At 42.2% G+C, this 25,840-nt stretch overlaps 3 protein-coding genes across 5 annotated transcripts; 1 reads left to right on the plus strand and 2 right to left on the minus strand.

Annotated features, from left to right (window-relative positions):
* Window positions 1–2: 2 nt before the first annotated feature.
* On the plus strand, window positions 3–7,760 carry chordc1b (cysteine and histidine-rich domain (CHORD) containing 1b). The gene is made up of 12 exons (XM_026181643.1): window positions 3–161; window positions 2,776–2,825; window positions 2,909–2,965; window positions 3,129–3,289; window positions 3,805–3,905; window positions 4,115–4,173; window positions 5,573–5,643; window positions 5,877–5,982; window positions 6,131–6,250; window positions 6,350–6,412; window positions 6,593–6,794; window positions 7,027–7,760. Exons 1-11 carry the CDS (start codon window positions 98–100, stop codon window positions 6,770–6,772), a joined length of 1,032 nt encoding a protein of 343 aa, XP_026037428.1. The 5' UTR covers window positions 3–97; the 3' UTR covers window positions 6,773–6,794; window positions 7,027–7,760.
* A 2,547-nt stretch (window positions 7,761–10,307) lies between these two features.
* On the minus strand, window positions 10,308–15,701 carry LOC113030620 (tyrosinase-like). The gene is made up of 5 exons (XM_026182229.1): window positions 14,811–15,701; window positions 14,344–14,560; window positions 11,520–11,667; window positions 11,240–11,421; window positions 10,308–11,060 (listed from the first exon to the last, which is right to left on the minus strand). Exons 1-5 carry the CDS (start codon window positions 15,630–15,632, stop codon window positions 10,795–10,797), a joined length of 1,635 nt encoding a protein of 544 aa, XP_026038014.1. The 5' UTR covers window positions 15,633–15,701; the 3' UTR covers window positions 10,308–10,794.
* Window positions 15,702–16,897: 1,196 nt separating this feature from the next.
* On the minus strand, window positions 16,898–25,308 carry LOC113030617 (uncharacterized). 3 transcript variants are annotated; one of them, XR_003273614.1, is made up of 2 exons: window positions 17,653–25,308; window positions 16,898–17,236 (listed from the first exon to the last, which is right to left on the minus strand). XR_003273614.1 is itself a non-coding variant. In XM_026182226.1 (2 exons), the coding sequence occupies exon 2, from the start codon at window positions 24,425–24,427 to the stop codon at window positions 18,428–18,430; it is 6,000 nt and encodes a 1,999-aa protein (XP_026038011.1). In that variant the 5' UTR covers window positions 24,428–24,566; window positions 24,983–25,308; the 3' UTR covers window positions 16,898–18,427. The 3 variants fall into 3 exon arrangements, 2 of the variants coding, with proteins under 2 accessions (XP_026038011.1, XP_026038013.1); XM_026182226.1 differs by having other exon boundaries at window positions 16,898–24,566; window positions 24,983–25,308; XM_026182228.1 differs by having other exon boundaries at window positions 16,898–18,211; window positions 18,507–25,308.
* Window positions 25,309–25,840: the final 532 nt, after the last annotated feature.

The following is a 25,840-nucleotide window of genomic DNA, read 5'->3' on the forward strand; positions in this document are numbered from 1 at the left end:
CACCTTAAAGCAAACGGCGGCGAGCTCTCTGACACACGAGCTCTGTAGTGGTTAGTTAGAAATCTGATCATTCGTTGTACTTCTCCCACCAGTCACTATGTCTGTTTTGTGTTATAATAAGGGATGTGGACAACGATTTGATCCAGAAAATAACCCAGCCGGTGAGTGGTCTTACTTTACTATCGATGTCCATTGTATGTTCCCTGAGTGTTAGCAAGCTAACCTCTCATCATCTGGAAATTTCTACCGTGAGCAGGCCCGATGGGCCCGTGTTGCTAACCTTATGTCAGTTAGCTGTTCAACTTAATTCATTCGTTTCCTTCGTTTTATATCTGATAAATAACACACGGGCCCTCTGTGAGTTAGTTTTATCATGCTGTAGTTAGCATGTTAAGCTCCTGCGATTAAAAGGCAACGTTAGACTTTGCGGGACGGTTGTGCGGACGCTGTAAGCGGTTTAAAGTTTCAGAAAGCCGGTTCCTTCCACATAAAGTATCTAAAGATCGTTATTCACGTATACAACGTTACATGTGTAGCCATACAAGTAGTGTGAATGCGGCAGTCACATTTTCAATTCAACGTTGGAAGTTTTAATCACTTGCTTACAATCGGCATCCCTTATAGTGATCTTAGTTCATCCGGCTGGTAATTATGTGACTGAATTATTCATTATTGTGAGTCGTTGAACTTTTCCACTTGGCTTTAGAAGAAAGTAGATGCTAGCTCGCTTTTAACTGCTTTCCATAATCAATGCAAACAATTTAAAGAGAAAACTGAAGAGACAAGTGGGACCAGTAGGCAGTTAACTACTTATTAAAAGAGTCACCACAGTGTGCAAGAAAATATATACAAGAAAAGCCTTAAAAAATACCAGCACAACAACGGGGAGGGAGGGGGGGCTAACCTTAAAATACAAGTAAATACATGCACATTTAGGTAACAAGTGCTTCTGTATTATGAAACGTATTTGTGATTAAATCAGTTACAAACACAGATAACACTCTGACATGCACCAACTAAAAGCGATGAGCTCCCTTGTGACTTTTGGGGTTACTGAGGTTGGCTGTCTGACCTTGATGTTGGAAGTTGAACTAATAATCATTCTCATAACTCGGATGATACTCCATCTGCTGGTTAGCCTACATGGTTTCTATATTTGATAGTGTTTTCTGTACTTGGAGCATGTTTCAATAAGCAGTTGTATATCCCGCATGTCTTCCCTTGACAGTCAAAGATGTAAAATTAGTAGGGGGAAACTACTTCCTCCGCGATACACACAGTGAATGAAAAGAAGTGCAATGTATTTATCATTATCTTTTTTTTTTCTGACTGCCAGGCTTACCCTTGAGGGAAGCCAAACTGTGTTTTGAGCCCAGAGTGTTCACTGCCAGCAGCTAAACATCGATATGTGAAAGCGAGAGCAGGTGGAGCAACCAGTTAGAAATCAGGACATTTTACACAGGCAAACATGATGTGTTTGCATGTACCCAGAAGAGGTACATGTAAACACCTTTTTTAAATTTTAGCAAAATATAGATCTACGACATAGACCTTAAAAATTTAAAGGAGGCCCAAAGATCAGTTGGTGTTTCCAGCCTGTTATACAGTTAAAGTCCAGTTTTTATTTGACATATGGTGAATTTGTGATTATTAATATTTCATGCATGTAAAGGATAACTAATTAAATTCTACCCTTTTTTGTCTTCTTTAAAAAATGTGCATTTTCAGTCACCTTACAAAACCCACAAATACTGTGGAGTAGGAAGACGATCGCTGTCATTATAAGCCACACCATTCTCCTTGTAACAGATGTGTTGTTTGTGTTTATATGAAGCCACATTGAAAAATAAATAAATAAAATTCAAGATCGCAATTTTGTCTTCAGCTCCCACGACAGAAACCTCAACGTGACTTATTTCCTTTCTTTAGAATGGTCCACCTCTATCCTCAAGTAATCTAACATTGTGTACACCCCCTGTGTAGGAGTCCAGTCTGATTTCCATTTTAATGGGATGCTTCTTTTCTCATAACGGTAGAGTATATTATCTTTACCTTCAGAGGTATGCAAGAGGTGTGTCAAAGTCAGGAAGCACAGATTGGGCACAGCTCCGGCTGTACTACAGGGAAAATGCTTGATTTATGGTACCCACCGGCCAATTTCCTTTATTCGTTCTGCAGCGATTTATTTTTAAAGAGTAGATGATGAAAATAGAATACGAGTTACAGTAAAACCTCAAATAATGATGATGGTAGTGTGACTAAAGTGCATCACAAATCTGTTATTTTCAAATAGTCATACTCATTTTAATATATTGGTTAAATGTGTATGTATATATTGTACTTTGTGCTTTGTAGATTGCTCAAGTAATAAAAATTTGTTTTTTGAACACTAAGGATGTTCATGCCATTCTGTCTTTCCGGTAAACACTTCTTGTAGTTATTGGTATATATGTTGTTGTTGTTGTTTTAATCCTACAGTTTACATATGCACATATTAGAATGTCAGTTCAAATTTTTTGCATTATGTCTTTAAATCATTCTGAGTACCTTTTAATAAATACTCTGAGTGGCCAAACTTGACTGCAAACTACCCATCATTACATAAAGCTCCCTAAAGCGTTCGGGCTACTTTTCTACAACTACAGTCAGCATTTTTCAAAACAAACGTACACTTTTCCACAGCGGCTATTTAGAGCAGACTTGTAAACAGTCATTGTTCCCACAACTACACGATTTCTCCCCAAAGTTAATCAAAGATGCATTTTGTTTTCACAGATGGCTGCACCTATCATCCAGGAGTCCCAGTATTCCACGATGCCTTGAAGGTAAAGCACCCGAAAATGCACAGCTAGCTTGTGTCCTCTTCCTGTTATTTGATCAAAGCTAATGTTTCTGTTATTTCCTTCAGGGATGGTCTTGCTGCAAGAGAAGAACTACTGACTTCTCAGACTTCCTCAGCATTGTTGTAAGTTCTCTGTTTAACCTTAGTCGTTTTCTCTGCTCTATTCTCCATGGTGATGTCTCTGTTGTCTGTTGTTTCATAGTTATTGACTGGCACCTTTGCCATGGCCAAAACAGCCTGAGCTTTTATTTTGTGCGAGTCCAACACGGTGACCTTCTCCTCACAGGGCTGTACAAAAGGTCCCCACAACAAAGAGAAGCCCCCTGAGCCGGTGAAACCAGATGTGACATCTTCAGGAGAAAAGAAGGAGTTAGAGGACCAAAAGCCAAAGTTTAATGAGTACATCATCTCTGCACCGAAACCTCAGGAGGCGATATGCAGACCAAGGTTGGCATCAGCCATATTTTTATGTTTTTTAATGCTTTCATGTGAGCGATAGCCATTTCTGGAGGCATCATGTTTCTGTGTTGTCATTTTTTTGTGTGTGTGTGTGTGTGTGTGTGTGTGTTCTGTGTTGCACTTGGACCTAAGGCTGAACGGATTACTGTTTGGTTAAATCTAAAGTCAAGGCAACTAAATTGTCATGAAAAATAAGCTCTGTTTACAGGGTATTTTTAGGACTTAAATCTTCAATGCTAAGCTAAGCATCAACGGGATACTCTGACGTGTTCTTACCAAGGTTTGGGGTTTTGTTTTATAACCTGGGTGGTTTCCCCCACTGTTAAAAGAAAGTGGACAGGCTCAAGCACTTAACACTGAAATATTAAAGCCCTTCTCAAGCAGAGTATAGATCCTAGATTGGGTTTGCACCAAAAATCACCCTTCCAAATGATTACTGCACACAGAAGCACATTTTTGTTTTGTTTTCCTTATAGTATTTTAATATATATTTGTTGTTATAGTCCTGATGAGCCAGCGGTGAGATTGCAGCATAAAGTCTCTGCATCTCTGAAGCAGGCACTGGAGAAACTTAAACTAACTGAAAATGCTGAAGAGACAAAAGGTAAGAGCTGAATTTGTTTTTTGTATTTTTCTGTTTCTCTCATTACCTCTTACATTTTAGACAGAAAGGTGATGGTGTCAGTAGGACTTCTGCTGGGAAGCTGCCATCGTCTGTGTCATTCACATAATAGAATTTGAGTTAAAGCTTCATAAGAGTCAATGTACTGTTTTATAATTTTCTTCATGGGCTCAATTATTTTGTCTTTATAGAGGAAGAAAGTGACGAGATCAAAATTGGAACGTCCTGTAAAAACGGAGGCTGTACTAAAGTAAGTACTAACAGCAGCTTTAATGTATGAAGTCACATTTGTTTCATAGGTTGTATTGTTTCTTTGTAAGTATATGTGTAATTCCGAGTTGTTCGTGATAAATAGTATTGCAAAACTGCTCTCTGAAAAGGGGGAAGTGGATCTTTTTCCTCTGTTTCTGCATTTTCTCTGAGATAGATATAAAGCTAAGTTTTTGGGGGCTCAAGCTAATCGAGTCTGTCAGAGCAGAAACTCTAAGATTAGAACAGAAATTGTGAGTAAAATTGTCATTGACATGCGTAGTAGAAGCTTAGAGTGGGATTGTAGTGATTTACATAATTGTACTTTAACTTGTTTGCTTGAAAGCCACAACACATTTTCTCAAGGGTTTCTTGCTTTTAGTTTATCCATAAGATTGGGTCTTTGTAGAAGCCTGGATTGGTACTTTTTTGGACTTTTTTAGCAGGAACTATTTTTCTAAAACATTGGTACATAGACTATTACAGTGGAAATGATCGTTTGCTGAGTTGCAAAGTAATTAAGAGACTGTCATTTCCAGAAAAAAAATGCATAAAAGTTCTAAATTGTTTTTGAATGTCATTGGGTGAAAAAAGTATTTAATCTCCCCAAAACACATGAATTAGTACTTTGTGGAAAAACCCTTGTTGGCAAGCACAGCAGTAAGATGTTTCCTGTATTTGGTCACCAGGTTTGCACATATCTCAGAAGTGATTTTTTTTTTTTTTTTTTTCTCACGCCTTATTACAGAAACTCAGTCCTTTTGTTTTCTATGCTCCTAATAAGCAACTCCAAGCTTCAGCTCTCTTCAAAGATTTTCTATAGGACTGGGGTATAAAGACCAGCTAGCCACTCCTTTGTTGTGTTAGCAGTATATTTTGGGTCTTTGTAATTCTGGAATATTCATCTTCAGTGTTCTGGCTGATTGAAGGAGGTTCTCGTCCAACATTTGACAGTATCAGAATAAAATACTTAATTCTAATTAGAATTACACTCTAATCACTTCTAACTTTTATGTAATGTGGGATTTTTTTGTTTGTTTGTTTCCATGGATTTATGGTTGATATTCTGTCTCTCTCCATTAAATATGAAACTACTATAAAAATTGGAGGCTGTTTATTTCTTTTCAGTGAGCAAACTTCCAAATTCAGCGGGGCATCAAATAATTATTTCCCCCGCTGAGCTTTAGATTTTTATAAGCAGGACAGTTGAGGAAGTTGTTGTTGGGTGCCTTCAGACTCAACAAGAGTTGAAGTAACAAAGTTGGAATTCTTAAACTTTAACTCAAGACATTTAATGGTTAAAAAAGAGCTAATTGCCTCATTTGCATTTTTTCGCCTGACAAAAAAGCAAAAAAAGTGTTTGTGTTTGTTGAGGGCTCAACTGTTCTTGTTATCCTCAGAGTTTTGAAGGACCTGCAAGTGATTCGGATGTGTGCCTATACCATGCTGGATTTCCCATCTTTCACGAAGGGTTAGTATTACTTATCGCGTTTTCAAATTATTATGTAGAGAGTGTTAAATTCACCCGATTCCTTTCCAAATGTGTTTCTTACATTAATGGGGAATATTAGATCTGCTCTCTGTAAAAGAAACATGAAGGCACCATTATGATTCTCCTGTTAGTCTTGTTTACCTTTTCTCTTGAGTGACAAGTTATTGACTGCTAAAAATCCAGCAGGTGTTATATCTTTCCTGCATCTCCAGGATGAAATACTGGAGCTGCTGTAAAAGGAAAACCTCAGACTTTAATACCTTCCTCTCTCAAGAGGGCTGTACAAAGGGAACACATCTATGGAGGAAAAAAGATGCGGTAGGTGTGCCAGCTTGGCAGCAAGTAATCATTTATGTGTGCAGGCCTGCATAAAGGAAACTCACCTGTGACTCCATCTAGTGGTGTCTGCTGGCAGAGGCTGAAGAGCTGAATTTGAACATGTGTCTTGTATGAAAATTCTTTACAGGGTAAGAAGGTGGTCCCGTGTCGGTTTGACTGGCACCAGACTGGGACGCAGGTCATCATTTCTATCTATGCCAAGAATGCAGTCCCAGAGCTAAGCTATGTGGATGCCAACAGCACTACGGTGAGTCTATCCGATCGTTCCTCTTCATATCAAAACATCTTGGGTTTGGATTTTTTTCCTTCTTATTATCTAATGCTGATTTTTGCTTTTCTCCTTCAGCTCGACATACACATTATATTTGATGGAGAGAAGGAATTTGAGCAGAAAATCAGCCTTTGGGGAGTAAGTCTTATTTATTATTATGTTATTAGTCTGCACTACATTTCATTCAGTTTGAACTCATTTATTTTCTTTAATTGTGATGTAATTGAAACCAACAAGAAAAATAGCAAATTTAAATATTTTTTAATTAATTTTTTTTCTTTCGCACCCTGTTTGTTAACGGAGTCTTTTGTCTTGCAGGTGATAGACGTGAGTAAAAGTTTGGTGAACATGATGGCGGCCAAGATCGAGGTAGCCATGAAGAAGTCCGAGGCGATGTCCTGGGCCCGTCTGGACCTTCCTCCTCCTCCTGCTCCACCCAAGGAGAGCGAGAAGCAAAAATCTGACAGTGAGGACGAGGATGAAGATGAAGATGACTGATAAGATTGAAAATAAAGACACGGTGTGTATGTTTAACTGAACCCAAGGTCACATGCCTCACAGTTAATTCGTTACCTCTTTAACTTTAGCCTTTCTTTGACAACATCAGTGTTTTTGTTTTTCAAATTAAAGAACTTGATTTTTCTCCCTCCCTCCCTTGTGGGGGTTTTTTTCCAGGGGGGGGGGGGGGTCAACTTGTAGTAACAGAATCTTTCGTTATTTTTTTTTTTTTATATATAATTTTTTTTCCACAGTGATTTAAAAACTGAGTTTCAGCAGGCTTCCAGTCAAGTCCCAGCTAAATTGCACTGAAGTCCCTGGAAAATTACATCATGCCTTAAAATAAGTTGTCAGTTTTAATTCTGCTCACTTTCACACCCATGCAGACCCATGTCACACTAATGGACCGTGGCTGTGACCAGATCTCATATTTTCAGGAATAAAATCATTTTTGTTTTTCATAAATTTAATACATCAGACCAAAAAGCTGCCCCGGATTGTCTTGATTTGTCCGCTTACATCAATATGTTATCCAAACTTGTGTTTTATGAAATGTATTCTGAATGAATTGTGAGACGAGAACTATCACAGCTGAATTATCTTGAGATATACTTTGGAGATGCACTCTAACTATCCATACTTTTCTCAGTAAAAATTGTAAATTTGCTCCAAATTATGTTTTTTACTTCACTACACTCAATGTAAATTTTGTACAAGTTTTGCTTTCAGATACTGTATTTATCTTATTTCTTGTCAAAACAAAGTAGTGTGGTTTTAATGAGGATGTACTGTAATGCCAATTAAATACAAAGTATTTTAAGCAAAATATTGTATCATAAAATGCTATGCTAGAAAGCATGTGTCTAGGCTTAGATTGTATGAAGTGTTATTTGGCAAAAGGAGAAGCAATGGAAAAGTAAAGTTCTAGGAAAGGGAACCAGTTTGTCTGACCAAAAAATAAATAAACTTCTGAGATTAAATTTTAAAACTGGAGTGGTTGTCTATGGTTTGAATTCTAACATATACACCTTGCTAAATAAACCTTGTGCCTTCAGAACAGCCTTTATTCTTCATGGCATAAATTCACCAAGGACCTGGAAACCCTCCTGATATTTTGGTTCATATTGACATGATTGCATCAGTACAAGCATAATGTGAATTTTCCATTCCACCACATCCCAGTGGTACTCTATTAAATTGAGGCCGCGTTGCTATTTTCAAGAAACCGGTGTGAGATAATTTGAGGTTTGTGATGAGATGTGTTATCCTGCTGGAAGTGTCCATCAGAGGGTGGATACGCTCAGGTAGGCTGTGGTATTTGAACAATTATCACTTGGTACTAATAGACTCAAAGTTTGCCAACATAAAACTAGCCATTCTTGGCTCACAGCAGTGACCCTGTCTGCTGCTCAGACAGGGCACTCAGCACCGGGTCTCCACAAGGATGTGTTTTGAGTCCCCTCCTGTTTACGCTCTACACATCCGACTGATCCCCTACCCATCTCTCAAACACAATCATAAAGTTCGCGGATGACACCACAGTGGTTGGACTCATCTCAAGGGGGGATGAGTTGGACTACAGAGATGAGGTCAACAGACTGACTGAGTGGTGTTCAGTTAACAACCTCCAACTGAACACCACGAAAACTAAAGAACTTATCTTGGACTTCAGGAAGGGCAGAGAAGACCCGGCCCCACTTTACATTCATGGGAACTGTGTGGAGGGTACACTCCATGAGGTTTCTGGGCGTGCAGATCTCTGATGACCTCTCCTGGACTGCAAATACCATGGCGGTGGTAAAAAAGGCCCAGCAGCGTCTCCACTTTCTGAGAGTGCTCAGGAGGAACAACCTGAAGGAGAGGCTGCTGGTGACATTTTACAGAGCCACCATAGAGAGGATCCTAACGTACAGCATAACAACATGGTATGCAGGGTGCTCAGCTGTGGACAGGAAAGTACTGCAGAGGGTCATCAACACAGCCCAGAAGATCACTGGCTGCTCTCTGCCCAGCCTGGAGGTCACTGCAAACTCTCGGTACCTCAGCAGAGCTGGCAATATCATCAAGGACCACTCTCACCCCAGCAATCAACTGTTTGAACTATTACCGTCAGGCCGACGGTGCAGGTCACATAAAACCAGGACAAGCAGATTCAGGGATAGCTTCTTTCCCAGAGCTATCACCGTAGTAAATAAGCACAAAAACAATTGAACCTGCTTAGCTATACCGTACCGTCACTGCCATTATATCATGCTGCTATTCATACTATCATTATATTAATGCTGCTATCCTGTATATATCGTACTTACTATTGTTTGAGTACTTGCGATTGTTTTATTGTACTTTTTATATTTTACATTTATATTTATTATTGAATCTTGCACCAAGGGAGTGGCACTCCAATTTCGTTGTACTCTGTACAATGACAATAAAGGCTATTCTATTCTATTCTGCTGTAGCCCATCTGCTTTAAGGTTTAACGTGTGCATTCAGCAGTGCCCTTCTGCATACCCTGTTTTGTAATATAGTTATTTAAATTGCTGTTACCTTCCTAATAGCTTGAACTAGTCTTTTCCTTTGACCTCTGATGTCAACAAGGCATTTTTTGGCAAAGCTCATTGGAACTCATTTTCTTTTTCCCAACCATTCTCTGAAAGCATCGGAAAGCCTAGAGATGGTTGTGCAGGGAAAATCCCAGTAGATCAGCAGTTTCAGAAACACTCACATCAGCATGTCTGGCACCATCAACCATGACACATTCAAAGTCATTTAATCCTTATTTCACCTTTCTTCACCAATCAGATGCTCGGTTTGAACTTCAGCAGGTCACCTTTGCTATGTCTAAATGCCTAAATGCATAAAATAAATAAATAAAGAGATGTACCTTATTTAAGTGGTCAGCAAGTGTACATTCAGTCTCATAGCTACAGAACAAAAGCATATTTCTGTTTCACACAGATGATTTAAACTCATGTTTCCTTCCACCCATTTCTAATGCACGCTGTGAACTTCAAACGGGACATCTTGACCAATTTCTACATCCGCAAATGCATTGATATGCTGCCATGTGACTGGCTGATTAGATATTAGCGTTGCCAAGAAACTGAATGGGTGTACCTAATAAATTGGCGTATGGGTGTATAACATATGCAGAACAGGGTTTTGTTTTAATCTCACACTCTTTCATGAGTGAACGAGTGTGGGAAGCTGAATGCTTTTTTTTTTTTTTAGATAAAAGTAGGTGTGACCTTTCAAAAGAAGCTTTTGAACTGCATCGACTTTTGGAATTGCAAGGACTTTTACAAATGTCACTGTGTTTTTTTTAATCTATTGCATTCGTCATAGGTTAGAAATCTGAACCTAATCCCGTTGCTGTTGAAGTCTCGGTTCTTCACTTTTAAGCAGATAAAACTTTTTCTCTCTCTCTTCCAAAAAACATTTTTCACATTACAAACATGAATCAATTCAAACATTAATCAAAATGTGGTTCAGTCAACTCCCACATAAACATAACAAAGAAAAAAAAAGGCTCTGATGAAACACTTTTCTCTTTACTCTGAATTGCAGTTGTGTATATATGCACATGACATGCTTTTAATAAACCATAATAAATGTTTGTGTATATATGGCTGATGCAACACACTCCAGACCTGATTTTCAAGGTAATCAACTAAACTGTATGAAATCTAGAGAATAAATGTGACGAGTCACTGTGGAACAGCCCCTTGAAAAAATCCATAAACGTTGTAAAGACCATGTCAGAAATGATCTTCTTGGTAGAGTTTGACAAGATACCAGTTGTAGGAGGAACATGTTTAAAGCTTAACATGGCCCATAATCCATTTTTGAAAGTTACTGCATGCACAGGTTTTTATTCCCACTTGTAATACAGTTAAATATATTGGAAATATCAGATATCATAGAAGTTGTTTTTAGTTAGCATATAGTTCAAAGTAAAAATTCACAGTGCTTTTATATTAAAATTCATAGATCGATAAGGCTAAGCTAGACAGGCTTTGCCTTCACATAGTTGTTTGGTAGTTATGTTGGTTGGTTTCCTCTATTTCATTGCTCCGGATAAGTGGTTGTCTTTCAGGGAGAGCAAATGCATGTTTCCAGCTTCTAGCACGCAACCAGGATGATCCTTTGTACCATCGTTTTGTAGTTAGGACCGCAGCAGCTATGGCTATTGTCAAAATTCCTCCACAAAGCCCTGCAAGAAGCAGCCACGGCCACACGTCCCGCAACTCGTCGAGGGAAGGGTGCAATGATTCTGCTAGCTTTTGACCTGCAAAGAGGACATAGCTGGTTATGTCAAAGTAGGCAAAACAGTAGAGTTTACTTTTTAGGTTTCAATAAACCAAGATAAGTAAATGACCTAAGCCCCTAAGGGCAAAATTCAATGAGTGGAGACGAGAACAATAAGAAGAAGAAGGAACTGGCATAGGCGATCATAGGGTAACTCACTAGCATCTAGCAGGTGGGTGTATTCATATCCCAGGTCTTTGCTGGAAATGAAGAAGTCTCTGTTCCTGTGCAGAGGTAGGATTGGTGCCATGTGGTATTCGCTGTTGTGCCCTATAGGAGCATTTGACTCCGGATACTGGGATGGAGATGGTCTGTGCCTCCTGAGCCACTGCTCATAAAGGCTAACAGGGACAAAAACAAATACAGTACCAGTGTTAAGTTCAAGCATTGAGTGCAAATGTACGGTTTTCTGTGTTTTTAAGGTGTTTCTGTCTCTCACCAGTCAACAAACGCATGATGAAGCAGAAATATGGGATCGTTCGCAGAGCCCTGCACTGAAGACATGGATCCGTTCATGTACACGTGTAGAGCAGCATGCATGCCCAAACGAGAACTGTTTCCCAACCCCGTCCGAGGGTCTCCAAATCCTATAAAATGAAAAGGGTCTCATCAGCTTGACAAACATACAGTGGGGCAAAAAAGTATTTAGTCAGCCACCGATTGTGCAAGTTCCCCCACCTAAAATGATGACAGAGGTCAGTAATTTGCACCAGAGGTACACTTCAACTGTGAGAGACAGAATGTGAAAAAAAAAAATCCATGAATTCACATGGTAGGATTTGTAAAGGATTTATTCGTAAATCAGGGTGGAAAATAAGTATTTGGTCACCTCAAACATGGAAAATCTCTGGCTCTCACAGACCTGTAACGTCTTCTGTAAGAAGCTTTTCTGTCCCCCACTCGTTACCTGTATGAATGGCACCTGTTTGAACTCATCATCTGTATAAAAGACACCTGTCCACAGCCTCAAACAGTCAGACTCCAAACTCCGCCATGGCCAAGACCAAAGAGCTTTCGAAGGACACCAGGAAAAGTATTGTAGACCTGCACCAGACTGGGAAGAGTGAATCTACAATAGGCAAGCAGCTTGGTGTGAAAAAATCAACTGTGGGAGCAATCATCAGAAAATGGAAGACATACAAGACCACTGATAAGCTCCCTCGATCTGGGGCTCCACGCAAGATCTCATCCCGTGGGGTCAAAATGATCATGAGAATGGTGAGCAAAGATCCCAGAACCACACGGGGGGACCTGGTGAATGACCTGCAGAGAGCTGGGACCAAAGTAACAAAGGTCACCATCAGTAACACACTACAACGGCAGGGAATCAAATCCCGCAGTGCCAGACGTGTTCCGCTGCTGAAGCCAGTGCATGTCCAGGCCCGTCTGAAGTTTGCCAGAGAGCACATGGATGATACAGCAGAGGATTGGGAGAATGTCATGTGGTCAGATGAAACCAAAGTAGAACTTTTTGGTATAAACTCAACTCGTCGTGTTTGGAGGACGAAGAATACTGAGTTGCATCCCAAGAACACCATACCTACTGTGAAGCATGGGGGTGGAAACATCATGCTATGGGGCTGTTTTTCTGCCAAGGGGACAGGACGACTGATCCGTGTTAAGGACAGAATGAATGGGGCCATGTATCGTGAGATTTTGAGCCAAAACCTCCTTCCATCAGTGAGAACTTTGAAGATGAAACGAGGCTGGGTCTTCCAACATGACAATGATCCAAAACACACCGCCCGGGCAACAAAGGAGTGGCTCCGTAAGAAGCATTTGAAAGTCCTGGAGTGGCCTAGCCAGTCTCCAGACCTCAACCCCATAGAAAATCTGTGGCGGGAGTTGAAAGTCCGTGTTGCTCGGCGACAGCCCCAAAACATCACTGCTCTCGAGAAGATCTGCATGGAGGAATGGGCCAAAATACCAGCTACTGTGTGTGCAAACCTGGTAAAGACCTATAGTAAACGTTTGACCTCTGTTATTGCCAACAAAGGTTATGTTACAAAGTATTGAGTTGTATTGTTGTTATTGACCAAATACTTATTTTCCACCCTGATTTACGAATAAATTCTTTACAAATCCTACCATGTGGATTCATGGATTTTTTTTTCACATTCTGTCTCTCATAGTTGAAGTGTACCTCTGGTGCAAATTACTGACCTCTGTCATCATTTTAGGTGGGGGAACTTGCACAATCGGTGGCTGACTAAATACTTTTTTGCCCCACTGTAGTAGCATGTAGTTGGGTTTTTGATGTTACACAAAATTAAATTCTGTTTTTATTTACATAAATCATGTCACTTCAATGCAGAAGTCTGAAAATGTAGCTATAGCTATATAGCTATACAGCTCCAGTCAAAGGAAATGTACGGATAAATTTTAAACCTTAAGCCCTTTAGTAAGGGGATAGAGTGGATCTGTTTATCTATCCACTTGTCTCCTTAAGAGGAAGGATCACTGCAAAACAGTGATAAACTGTTCTGAGTTATCACTTTTTATGAAACATTTTAAAAGAGAGGATGACAATGCACTCTCCATGATCTATGTGGGCTAACTGACTAGTTTGGCAAGTATGAAAATGATGTAAATCATATGGTGTGGCCCTTGCAGGGAACAGCTCTCAACACAACTGCACAGCTATTGAGGATTTTGGACGAATCTGCTAGACAGAGCTTTATGTTATCACCATAAACGCTCATTAAGGGAATATCTTTCCATCCCTTCTAGTAGGGTTCAAGATGCTTTTACAGTCAAAGTTACTGATGCAGTTTGGGTGGAACATCATGTCCGAACAACCTGATAAACTTTATTTTGTCACATTTCTGTAAATGTTTATCGATTAGTCCCTTTCTTTCTATGACAGCTGAATTTGTGGAAATACACTGCTGTAATCCTGAAGGTACTTTAATCCTACACAGGTATTATATATTAGTAAACCCAAGAAACACTAGTTTTTGGGGGGGGGGGGGTTTGTGATGCATTTTACTGAGTGAATTTTAACACTGGAGACCCCAATTTGAGGTTAATTTTAATCAAATTTCATTTTCACTGTATGTGCAAAAATCAGTTCAAAGGCCTCAAAATGAACTGCAAATAACCAAAGAAATCGAGGGCAGCCTACACATTTCAGGTGCCCAGAGACAGGCAGAGAATCAAAATAACGCAGTAAAAGCAAAGACTATATGAGTGATAGTGAAAAATAGGAGTGCAGAGAGGTAAATTGCAGTCTGGGTTTGTGTATGTGGTCAGGCTTATCTGACCTTCCAGAGTGTTTCTGAAGCTCATGTTGGCACTGCGGTCCATTGGTCCGGTGTCATAGTTGGTCAGACTCAGCGTGAACTCCACATCATCTGAAGTTGGTAGTCGTTCCACTAAATTGCGATTGTGGTTTCCAGGGTTACGACGCAGGGGCCCTTCTTCTGTAGCATCGCACAGCACACCTCTGGCACTGTAGTCCTGGGCTTGGGAGCACAGGACCTGTGGATGCAGACAGACAGTAAACAGTACAGAGCATGCAAAGAAAATGTGTTTGAAATTAGAACACTTTGAAAATAGTCCTACTCCGAGTTGACTGTATGAGACCAAAAGCTGACTGCAAAAGCAGTATTGTATTATTGCAGTTGTTGTATAGTTGATTATTGTATATTTTATGTTTAAAAAAATTGCCGTATGCGTAAAGAAAGGTTGTCTCGTCCTTAATTAAGTGAGAGCAAGTGAACGCGTTTACCGTCCAGGATGAGAAGACCGAGCCGGGGCTGATAAGACTGGGATCCTGTGTGCTCCGGTCCCCCATCAGCTCGTCTGTGCACACGTCACAGCCCTGGGCATCCCTCCAGTCCCAGTACGGGATGGTGAAACTCGTGTCTCCAGTCAGCTTCCTGATCTCGTGCTCCCAGTGCAACAAGTATGCTCGGTGCCACGGGAGAAATGCAGGCGCCCAGTGGGCAAAGTCCACATCGGTCCACACATTCCCCGGCCCGCCTAAGAGCGCATTCCGGGACACGTAGTAATGCATCCACACAAACACGTCATACACAGACACTTCGGCAAACATCGGGTTGGTTCCGTTTTGCATCTCCCTGTAGGTTCCCGTCACCACAACATAGTCCCTGCTAATTGTCTGCTTGGCCAGGTTCAAGTAGGACACGAGTTTGAGTCTTTCCGCCCTGGAAAGGTGAAATATATTCCTCCTCAGAGACTCTCTCCTCTCATTACAGTTCTCACCAAAGTAGCCAAACATGCAGTCCCCGCAGTTAAAACCCATAAAGTTGTCAGTACACTGGCATGTGCGGTTGTAGAAAACCAAGGGCCACTTCTCTCTGTCGTCCAATCCCGAGAAGGGGTACTGCGGCCCGTCGGGGTGCGCAGAGACCACCACATCCTCGCAGGTGCCCCGGCCCGAGCTGGCACCGCAGGCCGAGCCGTCTCCTTCCCAAGGCGGGCAGCACTCCTTGGTGCGCAGGGCTTCCTGAGTTGCGCACAAGCGGGGGAACTGTTGATAACTGGGTACAAAACACAGAAGAAAACAAATGATTTCCAGAGACCACATTACAGCAATCTTTCACGTTAGACCAAGACCAAGAAATTAACCAGAAATGTTATGAATTCTTGGCTGAAATCCTCGCCCAATACCCCCACCAGTTTTTTTTGTAGAGGCAGTCACATGCTGCTCCACCTCACTTCAGGGGATGGGGGTGGGGGAGGTTATGCACTCTACCATGAAAAATAAGACTTTGAATGGGATTAACAGTATCTAGCCTACAGCCTGCAGACTTTAGTGATGTAAAACTGAAATAATTATGGCTTGTGGGGCTTTTTTGGTTTTGGTTATCTGATGAGTCTACTGCAAGATAAACCTGTATGCCCACTTTTACATCAGAACAGTGTTCTTTCTTCTTTATTTTCACAGGTTATGTGTTTCAGATTCTATCTACGTGCACAGCCCTAATAGTGAGAACAAAACAAACTCTACACATTCACATACTAAAATGAACAGTTTTTCCTGCCATTACGGGATGAAACTCACCATGACAGTACCCAAACCACAGGAGAAATATGAACAAAGACAAGCAAACATAAAACACATTTTCATATTTTTATCTGCTTTCATGTTGTCTTTTCTCTCCTTTTTGTGACATGAATGTAAATCAGTGAGTAATAACTGCTAAATAACCCAATAACTTCAAATTATGCACTAAAGATGAACATTTTCATTGCATATATGATTAAAAAAAAAACAGACCTCCTACTTTAGTATGTGGTATAGGCTATTTATATGTAGACTGTTGTGTAACCAAGCATTCTCCAAAAAGTCCCCTGTGGATTTTTTACCGTTTAATATCTGTGGTCGTATGATTCTGAACCCGGTTTCACGATCCATTGTGCACAACACAGGAGACTTCATATGACGAGCTGATAAGATAACTGCCATAAGCAATAGCTTTATTGTGGTAATATTATAGAAAGCTTTATTGTGCTCTTTCAGTAGAAGCGGTAAATGTTTGTTGTGTTATCTCCACTGCTATCTCAACGTCACTGGAAAGTTCAACTTTTTCACTTTGCAGAAAAATTTTCATGTGATGTTCACGGGATTGGGACATTACCCTTGTCGACAAGCGAGTCCCCACCAGAGGGCGTTACGTAGCCATAAATATCGTCTTGCTCGTTCACTGGGCCTACCTTTTCTTTTTGCCCGTCTCCCAAGGCAACAAATAAGCCTCAGCTCAGGAGCAGATACTCTTTTCGAGTTCACTGACACATTGTAGAAAATGCACCCATATTTTGGTGAAATTACTAAGATGTAAATAGGTGATTGTGACTTGTAAGTTACTTAGATATATGTGTGCATAGGTTTCATTTGTGCATTGGATGCGACATTAAATGGGGGTGGACAAATTTACACGGCTTTCAGAATTATCCGGGGAAATCCTCCCCCGGATAATTTTGAGCATCAAAGACTTAATTTCCTGCAATCTGGTTATTTTTAATGCGCCAATTTGCACGTTTAGGTTACCAGTTTATGATGTAATTGTCTTTATGTACAGGAAAACACCAAAATCGGACACCAGCGAACAGGTTAGCTTCTATATGTTGCACACTTGAATTAAAATGAATTGAAACCAGTGTGGCTTTGTGAGTTCGCCTTTACTGCATCTGCAAATATATACATGGACATAGCACAGCGTTACACACTTTTGCAGTCTCACATAACGCTTATAGGCGCACTGCCTTATGGGTAGTCTTTAAACTCAAATCACTAATATTTCTTACCGTGTAACAATGAAATAAACATAAACAAAAGGTAGTGTGATCCACCAGTCTACATCTGCTGTGATTACAGCCCGGTACAGGTATAAAGCCACAAAAGTGCCACGAGGTTTCCGCACAAACTAATGAATCAGATCTAGCTGCTAATCGTTAGCATCACAGCTAATTCACATCGCTACCAATAACTTATACACTAATGACACATAGTGGGGATTAACGGCCAACTTTCCCACATTCTCTGCAACCCCGTGGACTCATCTGTAGACACATTTTAAGTTATTTACCATCTTGTATCTGCTTACCTGCAAATATATACATGGACATAGCACAGCGTTACACACTTTTGCAGTCTCACATAACGCTTATAGGCGCACTGCCTTATGGGTAGTGGCTGGCTTCTTTACTCCCGCTAGAGCTGCTCATTTTAGGGGATACTCCCTCTTGTGGTGTAACGGAGGAATAACTACGCTTCCTGCACTATGTCATTTTTGGAGACTGGGGCACACATTATTTTACCACAATCAAAGAAAATACATATTTGAACAATCAGACCATTTAACTCACTACAATATTGTCACTAAAGATTATGGGGGGTGTCTTGTTTTGTCCACAATGTCTTTCTTGTCCTTACACTCTCCCCTCAAAAAGTTAATGGCGTCCCGACATTCTACCGATATCAGTCCTTATGTGGCAACTATACATTGCTCGTAGGAGGCTACATCCCTTTAGGAGTCAGAGTTCAGCATCACTGCTAGCCACAGTGAAACACATGACATGTATCTCCCCTTCATGTCATATGTCGCAGCAGGTGTTATTGTGCACGATAACAGTCCACTGCTTTTCCATCCATATCACGGGTATCTGCATCTTTACTGAGTAAGGTGCTCTCACCTGGACATAACCTCGCTACATGACATGGGTGCCATTCTCATTACAGGTCATTCCACTGTCTTCTTTATAGCTAACAAAACAGAATTAACATTTCTATCCTTCTAATAAGCATTAATAAAAACCCGAAAATTTAACTGTTATAACTGCTTTACTGCAATATGTAACATATGACTGTGTCTGAGGTATTTATTCAAGTGCTAACGTTGGCTGTCCTAACTTGTGGTAAGTAAACATTAGCTTTTGTTTTCTCATTCTGAAAGGATACTTTTTCACACTGACAGGTGACTGGTCAGTGTCCTCTTGGTCACTGCACTCCATCTCGAGCTGGTGCGTCTGTTCTGTGTCTTTAATGTCCTCTCGTGTCTCTGTATCCTCGTCATGCTGGTCGCGTTGGTGTTCTATATCGTTCACGCCAAGATTCTCTTCTTCGCAATCCTCCTGGTGTTCCCTGTCATTGTCATCACAGAGATCCTCCCTACTGCCTGCTCCACTTTCTGCATTGAACTCTGATGCTTCTGTCCACCAGGACTGTCTACCACGTTCCCCTTGTTCTGTTGACAGTCCTCTGATTGCTCTCCATTCATCTTCATCCTCCGAACTGTCCTCTTGCTCATGCCGCTCATGTCTGTCCTTGTTGTTTTTCTGTTTTTGCTTTCCCAGTTCTGCATGGGAGTTGACTTTTCCGGCTGGTAAGAAGTCACACGGCAGCAGGAGGTTCCTGTGGACGACTCTGACACGTCCCTTGCCATTTTCTGGCTTAATCTCATATACTGGGCTCTCCTTATGTTTCCTTTGTGTCACCTGAAACACTTGGTCCTCCCAGAAGGATCTCAGTTTCCCTGGTCCTCCCTTCTCACCAAAATTTCGGACCAGTACTCTGCACCCTGGGTACAGCTCTGCACCATGTGTTTTTCTGTCATAGAGCACTTTTCCCCGTCGTCTCTCCTTACAGGCTGTCGCCGAGGCCAGTTTGTAAGCGTCCTTCATGCGAATCTTCCACTTCTCAGCATAGTCTTGATGAGAAGGGCTTTGGTCATTAGCTGTGAGACCAAAAATCATATCAATGGGGAGTCTGGGGTTCCTCCCAAACAAGAGGAAATAAGGTGCATATCCAGTAGCCTCGCTGCGCGTACAGTTGTACGCATGGACCACCTTTGCCAGGGATGCCTTCCAGTCTGCTTTTGCCCCCTCTGGGAGGTTCCGAAGCATGGCCAGCAGTGTCCTATTAAACCTTTCTACCTGACCATTTCCCTGGGGGTGGTATGGTGTGGTTCTGGACCCCTTGACTCCACTGTATCCCTCCAGCTTGGCAAAGAGTTTGTTTTCGAACTCTCTTCCCTGGTCATGATGGAGCCGTGTGGGAAAACCAAACTTCAACACAAAGTCTCCAAATATTTTCTCTGCCGCTGTTTTGGCACTTTTATCTCTGCAGGGATAAGCCTGAGCAAATCGTGTAAAGTGGTCCATGGCCACGAGGATATACTCATACCCTCCCTTACATTTCTCCAAATGTAGAAAATCAATGGAGACCAGCTCAAACGGGTACGTTGTAGTGATATTGATCAGTGGGGCTCTGGTGGGCTTGTGGGGACGCTTGTTTTTTAGACAACTACACACCTGTGTTATGTAGTGCTCCACGTCCTTCTGCATGTGAGGCCAGTAAAAGCGATCCCGAATGAGGGCCAAAACTCTCTCCACCCCCAGGTGACCCATGTCTTCATGTAGTTCTTTATAAATGAGCGAATGGAACTTCTTAGGCAGGAGTAGCTGTGTTCGGCTGAGTGTTTTCCTGTACAGTAACCCATCATTATCAAGGTGCAGTTTCTGTTTTTCCCTTGCCAGGGCAGCGATCTCTTTGTTGCCTGCCTGTTTTCTGCCTTTTGGCCACCGATTAGAGATGACATACTTCAGGACTTCCCCGATCACAGAATCCTCTTTTTGTGCATCTCTTAAGTTTGCCTTAGGGATTTCCAGACCTGACATCCCTACCTCCTCACTTTGCTCTGCTACCACAGTTGAGATGTTTAACGGGCAGAGCCAGGGTTCACTTCCCTGCAGCTGAACAGCCAGAGCCTGAGTCACGCTGTCTAGGACCTCAGGTGTCACTGCTTCTGTACACGTTTGTATGTAGTGTTCCATATCCAAGGGCATTCGTGAGAGACCATCTGCATCCCTGTTAGCTCTACCAGGTCGATACTTGATGGAGAACTGGAAGTCAGCGAGTTCGGCCACCCATCTGTGTGTGGTTGCATTCAGTTTTGCCGTTGTCAGCACATATGTGAGGGGGTTATTGTCAGTGTAGACAATGAAGGGTGGTGAATAGTAGAGATAATCTCTAAACCTCTCACATATGGCCCACTTCATGGCAAGAAATTCCAGCTTCCCTGAATGAAGGTGGTAGTTCTTCTCTGGGGCAGTAAGGGTCCTAGACCCATATGCAATAACCACTAGCTTCCCATTTTGTCTTTGGTAAAGCACAGCTCCAAGTCCCTCCTGTGATGCATCACAGTGTAAGATGAATGGTTGCTCGAAGTCAGGATAACCTAAAACGGGGGGCTGAATGAGGAAGTTGACGAGCTGACAGACCACCTGATGATGCTCAGCTGACCATGCCACTGGGTGAGAGGATGGTAGCTGACCCCCTTGATTCTTTGTCTTTTTGTTGTGTTTTGACTTCCTGTCTCTCCCTTCCCCTGGCTTTTCTGAAGAGAGCAGGTCATAGAGTGGCTTTGCAATGCGCGAAAAGTTAGGAATATAGTTGCGATAGTATGAGATGAATCCCAACAGCTTCCTCACTTCCCCAATGGTGGTGGGGTTCCTTTGTTTTAAGGCTTGGACAGGCGCAATGTCAGCGGGGTCCATGGTGTGACCATCTTGAGTTACCAACCTCCCCAGGAATCTCACCTGATTTTTGAACAGTTCACATTTCCTGGGTGTTAATTTCACTCCATGGCTCTGATAACGCTGCAGGACCTGCTTTAGATCATTTAAGTGGTCCTCAAATGTTTTTGAATGAACAAGGTTGTCATCCAAGTAAGGCAGACATGTGTCGTCCCGCAGCCCTGCAAGGCATTCTTCCATCGACCTCTGAAACTCTGCCGGTGCAGACGACAGCCCAAAAGGAATTCTTACCCATTCATACAATCCCCAGGGTGTGATGAATGCTGTGAGAGGGCGACTTGACTCTTCCAGGAAGCCCTGGTGATAAGCCTTCCCTTGGTCTAAGACCGAGAACCAGGAGCTTCCTTTCAATGTGTTGAGCATATCCTGTATGCGTGGTATGGGATGGCGGTCCGGGATTGACTTCGTATTTAGCTCCCTATAGTCGCAGCACAAGCGGAGGCCGCCATCCTTTTTTCGCACACATACGATGGGGCTGGAGTAGGGGGATTTTGATTTCTTTATCCACCCTCTATTCAGCAAGTCTTCCAAATATTCTTTTACTTCTTTATGAAGTGGCTTAGGCACTGATGTATATGTTCGGCGAACAGGTGTGGGGTCGCTGAGGCGGATCTTAAGCTGCAGTGAGGGGATATTGCCAACATCGTGTTCATCACGAGCAAAGGCATTACTCTCCTCCCTTAATAGCTGCCTGATCTTCAGCTGCTGTGCCGGAGAGAGATGGTCGAGGGGAACTGGGGGGTCCCAAACACCTTCACTGTTGCTTCTTGTTCTGTTTTCCTGTTCCCCAATTTGGCTAGCTGGAGGTGTAGCTGTTGCTTCTACAGTAGATCTTGTTGTTCCCATTTGTTCTATTTCCACTGTCACTGTGTTTGCTGGGTAAATAGTTCGAACCCTCTGAGTTTGTCCCAAAACAGTTCTCGGAGGCAGTATGATCTCATAAGCTTTGGTATTAGTGACTGGGAGGCTCATACGGGACCACCTGCCTTGCTGTAAATGGACAACGCCCTCTTGCACCTCCAATCCCTCTGGCATCTGAGGGTAGGGGCTGGGCTCGAACAGTACATCCTGACCTGCTGGGAGTGGGCCTGCTCTCACACTACACTTGACCACTCTTGTCTGACCAGGTGGGATACTCATTAATTCTCTCCCAGTTTTCACTCTGCCCTCACCTAGCCCATCGTCTCCACTCTTCATCACCTTTATAAAGACCTCAGCTTTCTTACAGTCAATGGAGAATGCTGTGCTAACAGCTTCTGTTACAGCACGAGGTGGCTCTATTCCCCTCTCTAGCATGTATTCAATCACGTTGAAGCCAATTATTGGCTCCTCCGCCACCCCGTCTTCCTGAGCTACTAATACTGGCACGAGAAGTTCTAACTGTGCAGCCTCTTCTGTGGGCAACCTGAATTTGATTTCAACCCACCCGGAAAATGGGATTGGTGTCTGGTTTACTGCCCTCCCATCTAATATACCAGGCCCAATGATTTCAGTTAAACTCCTAACTTTGAGGTGTGGGATGTTCTGTTGTCTCCATTTTTCATTTATGAGACAAACCTGTGATCCCGTGTCCCACAACGCTGCGGTTTTTACTCCCTCAAGCAGGCAGGTGATCAGGTGCTTCCTCCCTATAAGATTGAGGAGCTGGGCTCTTCGTTTTGGGGAGAGGAGGCTGACGGAAACCGCTTCATTCCTCTTATCTGGTGTGGCGGCTGCTGTTTTTGTCTCCAAATGTTTTATACTGTCCGTCAAGAGTTTGTGAACATCTTGTTGTTGCTCACCTTGGTTTAGTAGCTGAAAAGAGGGTGACGGGCGTGGGTTCACCGTGCTAGCTGACATACCAATCTGCTCTGCCCTGTCTGGAAGTTTTCTCCGGGTGCGGCATCCCCTAGACAAATGCCCACTTTGTCCACATTTGAAGCAGTGGTCGCAGTTTTCTCCTCTATTGCTGTCCTGACAATCCCTGCAGCCACGTTTGAGACTTGGGCGGTGTGAGGGAGAAGGTCGGTGCGACTCACGAATAACTCCTTTTATTTCAGCTATTTCCCCTTTTAGTTGATTGATGATATCAAACAGCTCAGTTTCCTTGCGTGTCACTGTTGCTGGTGCTTTAGCAGCTTTACCTTTTGTCGAGGTGGAGAATGGCTGGTCTTGCCCACCCACTGCACCAACTGCTGCCTCTTGCACTGACTGTGCCTCTGCTTTTATCTCTCTTACTTTCATTTCTCGGGTGGTCTTTCTGAATTTTTGTTGCCTCTCCCACTCAAGGCTGGCCGCTTCATTTGTCTTTGCAATCAGCACATCGTCAGTGACTGCTGGATCATCCAGGTAGGGTTTGATCTGGTATTTCACATTGTCGCTAATCAGACCTGTGCCAACGGCTCGCAGAAACTTTTTCTGAATCAGTTCGACACTGTATTGTTCATCTGTCCCTGGCTCCCTTGATGATGCTAGGAGTCTTTCTTTCAGCTCGATTGCCCTAAATAGAAAGTTCTGTGGGGACTCATTACTTCCTTGAGTGATATTTATCAGCCGATGATAGAGGTCAGTAGAGCTATCCTCCTTGTAGTGTCCCCTCAGTATGGTACGAAGCTGCATGAGGGTGAGGTCTGTTTTAATCTCCAACATATCACGGAGACTTAGGCCTGGGCTTATGGCCCTAACAACAGCTTCAATAATTTCAGCTTCGCTGTGATTCTTTTTAAGTCCCATTTCGATTTGATGAATCAGGTTGGAGTATGACAGTTTGTCTTTCTGACCCCGTTCCCCAATTTGGCCACTGATTCTAAATTCCCTGCGTATAGTCACTTCAGGGGGCTGTGTTGCTGGTGAAGCAGGTAACGGTGATGGACGAGTAGGTAGCTGTGCAGCCAGACCCTGACTAGTTTCTTGGGAGGCCATTCTGTCTGTCAGTCTTGCCATTTCTTCCTCTAACCTTTTTGTTGAGGTTTGAAAACTTAGTTGCAATGCTGCATATTGTTCTTGTAGACTGGCCAATGCAACCGCATCCCTACTGATACTCTCTTCATGTTCCTGTGCAGGGTCATCTCTTTCCTTTAGTTCTTTAACAGTTTTAATTAATCTGTCCAGGAATGTGTGTGCTACTTCCTCTTCCTCCACTTCAATAATTGTTTCAACTGCTTCACTTATTGTTCTGATCAGCGTGTGCTTCTTTGTCTGTTTCCCAATTGAGATTTTAGCTTGTAAACACACTTCTTGTAGTTGGTCTGACCTTAACTGCAGCAAGCTCTCACTTAGCTGGTCTTGCAGTTGCTCCAACTCCATACTGTGTGTGACGATTCTGTAATCTCACACTGCTTCTCAGTAGCACCGCTGATCCCACCGCTGCCACCAAATTTTGTTGCACACTTGAATTAAAATGAATTGAAACCAGTGTGGCTTTGTGAGTTCGCCTTTACTGCATCTGCAAATATATACATGGACATAGCACAGCGTTACACACTTTTGCAGTCTCACATAACGCTTATAGGCGCACTGCCTTATGGGTAGTCTTTAAACTCAAATCACTAATATTTCTTACCGTGTAACAATGAAATAAACATAAACAAAAGGTAGTGTGATCCACCAGTCTACATCTGCTGTGATTACAGCCCGGTACAGGTATAAAGCCACAAAAGTGCCACGAGGTTTCCGCACAAACTAATGAATCAGATCTAGCTGCTAATCGTTAGCATCACAGCTAATTCACATCGCTACCAATAACTTATACACTAATGACACATAGTGGGGATTAACGGCCAACTTTCCCACATTCTCTGCAACCCCGTGGACTCATCTGTAGACACATTTTAAGTTATTTACCATCTTGTATCTGCTTACCTGCAAATATATACATGGACATAGCACAGCGTTACACACTTTTGCAGTCTCACATAACGCTTATAGGCGCACTGCCTTATGGGTAGTGGCTGGCTTCTTTACTCCCGCTAGAGCTGCTCATTTTAGGGGATACTCCCTCTTGTGGTGTAACGGAGGAATAACTACGCTTCCTGCACTATGTCATTTTTGGAGACTGGGGCACACATTATTTTACCACAATCAAAGAAAATACATATTTGAACAATCAGACCATTTAACTCACTACAATATTGTCACTAAAGATTATGGGGGGTGTCTTGTTTTGTCCACAATGTCTTTCTTGTCCTTACATATATTTGCCTGTGTACACATATGAGAGCGTTGATTTCTGGATTTTGATAGCTCAGATGGAATTTTGCAAAATATCTTCTCATCAAAATCTATTCCTTTGGCTTCTGACGTCGTGGCTTGTGTGTGTGTGTGTGTGTGTTTTTAAGGTGAATAGCTAAAGTGTGGTCTCTTAAAGCTTGGTGTTGCGTTCAAGTAACTAAATCAAACAAATCTGTGACTATTTTTTCACATTTATATTCCCTAAGCAAGTTAGGGAATCCCACCGTTCTTATACGTTTCCCCCTATTTTCAGATGCAGATGATGAAGATGATCAAAAACAGCATATTAAACGCCCTTTTTGTTGAGGTGAAAATGATCAACACACAAGTTGTGGGATGTCTTGGATTCTACTTCCAACATTGAGATTGCAGGCTGGTTTGCATGGTAACGCCACAGGTTTATTTTTTCTTTCTTTCTTCCCTTTTTATTATTCCGAAAACAGAATGTCATTAAAAGAAATGCAGTGAAACAGAGAGAGGTGTCAGTTT

This window comes from Astatotilapia calliptera, chromosome 10 (genome assembly GCF_900246225.1).
Source record: "Astatotilapia calliptera chromosome 10, fAstCal1.2, whole genome shotgun sequence".
NCBI classification, from domain to species: domain Eukaryota; kingdom Metazoa; phylum Chordata; class Actinopteri; order Cichliformes; family Cichlidae; genus Astatotilapia; species Astatotilapia calliptera.

Excerpts from the sequence above, each read along its gene's own strand:
- chordc1b (XM_026181643.1), top strand. The coding sequence starts at position 98 with ATGTCTGTTTTGTGTTATAATAAGGGATGTGGACAACGATTTGATCCA. Across the intron at positions 162-2,775 it reads TCCAGAAAATAACCCAGCCG|ATGGCTGCACCTATCATCCA; the intron begins GTGAGTGGTCTT and ends TTGTTTTCACAG. Across the intron at positions 5,983-6,130 it reads TATGGAGGAAAAAAGATGCG|GGTAAGAAGGTGGTCCCGTG; the intron begins GTAGGTGTGCCA and ends AATTCTTTACAG.
- LOC113030620 (XM_026182229.1), bottom strand. The coding sequence starts at position 15,632 with ATGTGGTCTCTGGAAATCATTTGTTTTCTTCTGTGTTTTGTACCCAGT. Across the intron at positions 11,668-14,343 it reads CTTCAGAAACACTCTGGAAG|GATTTGGAGACCCTCGGACG; the intron begins GTCAGATAAGCC and ends TTCATTTTATAG. Across the intron at positions 11,422-11,519 it reads CATCATGCGTTTGTTGACTG|CCTTTATGAGCAGTGGCTCA; the intron begins GTGAGAGACAGA and ends TGTCCCTGTTAG.
- LOC113030617 (XM_026182226.1), bottom strand. The coding sequence starts at position 24,427 with ATGGAGTTGGAGCAACTGCAAGACCAGCTAAGTGAGAGCTTGCTGCAG.